This window comes from Vanrija pseudolonga, chromosome 1 (assembly GCF_020906515.1).
Source record: "Vanrija pseudolonga chromosome 1, complete sequence".
In the NCBI taxonomy this organism is placed as follows: domain Eukaryota; kingdom Fungi; phylum Basidiomycota; class Tremellomycetes; order Trichosporonales; family Trichosporonaceae; genus Vanrija; species Vanrija pseudolonga.
The window spans coordinates 4,732,274-4,732,837 of record NC_085849.1 but is presented as its reverse complement, the minus strand read 5'-3'; the positions used below and the strand labels follow the sequence as shown (position 1 = coordinate 4,732,837).

At 61.2% G+C, this 564-nt stretch overlaps 1 protein-coding gene across 1 annotated transcript; it reads left to right on the top strand.

Moving 5' to 3' along the window:
* Nucleotides 1–281: 281 nt before the first annotated feature.
* On the top strand, nucleotides 282–564 carry LOC62_01G001770 (uncharacterized protein; the record flags this gene model as incomplete). The annotated part of the gene is made up of 1 exon (XM_062768267.1): nucleotides 282–564. The coding sequence occupies exon 1, from the start codon at nucleotides 382–384 to the stop codon at nucleotides 562–564; it is 183 nt and encodes a 60-aa protein (XP_062624251.1). The 5' UTR covers nucleotides 282–381.

Below are 564 nucleotides of genomic sequence, written 5' to 3'. Positions count from 1 at the left end.
CCCCCTAACCCCCTAACCCCCTAACCCCCTAACCCCCTAACCCCCTAACCCCCTAACCCCCTAACCCCCTAACCCCCTAACCCCCTAACCCCCTAACCCCCTAACCCCCTAACCCCCTAACCCCCTAACCCCCTAACCCCCTAACCCCCTAACCCCCTAACCCCCTAACCCCCTAACCCCCTAACCCCCTAACCCCCTAACCCCCTAACCCCCTAACCCCCTAACCCCCTAACCCCCTAACCCCCTAACCCCCTAACCCCCTAACCCCCTAACCCCCTAACCCCCTAACCCCCTAACCCCCTAACCCCCTAACCCCCTAACCAGAAACGAAAGCCAACCGCACGATGTGGTGGCCACCTTCTTGTTCGTATTGGTGTCAGCATGAAACGGCCGCTCCGGGATAACAAGCCGGTCGGAGTTCCTACATTCCCGCCTGCGGGCACAGCGGAAGACCTTCGGCTGGGAGCCCTGCTCAGGTCTCGACCGCCCGCTGCATCAGGAGGTGGTGCCGTGTCCAAAGAGCCCTACCATACGCAGCAGACCAATGACGTGTACAATCTGTAG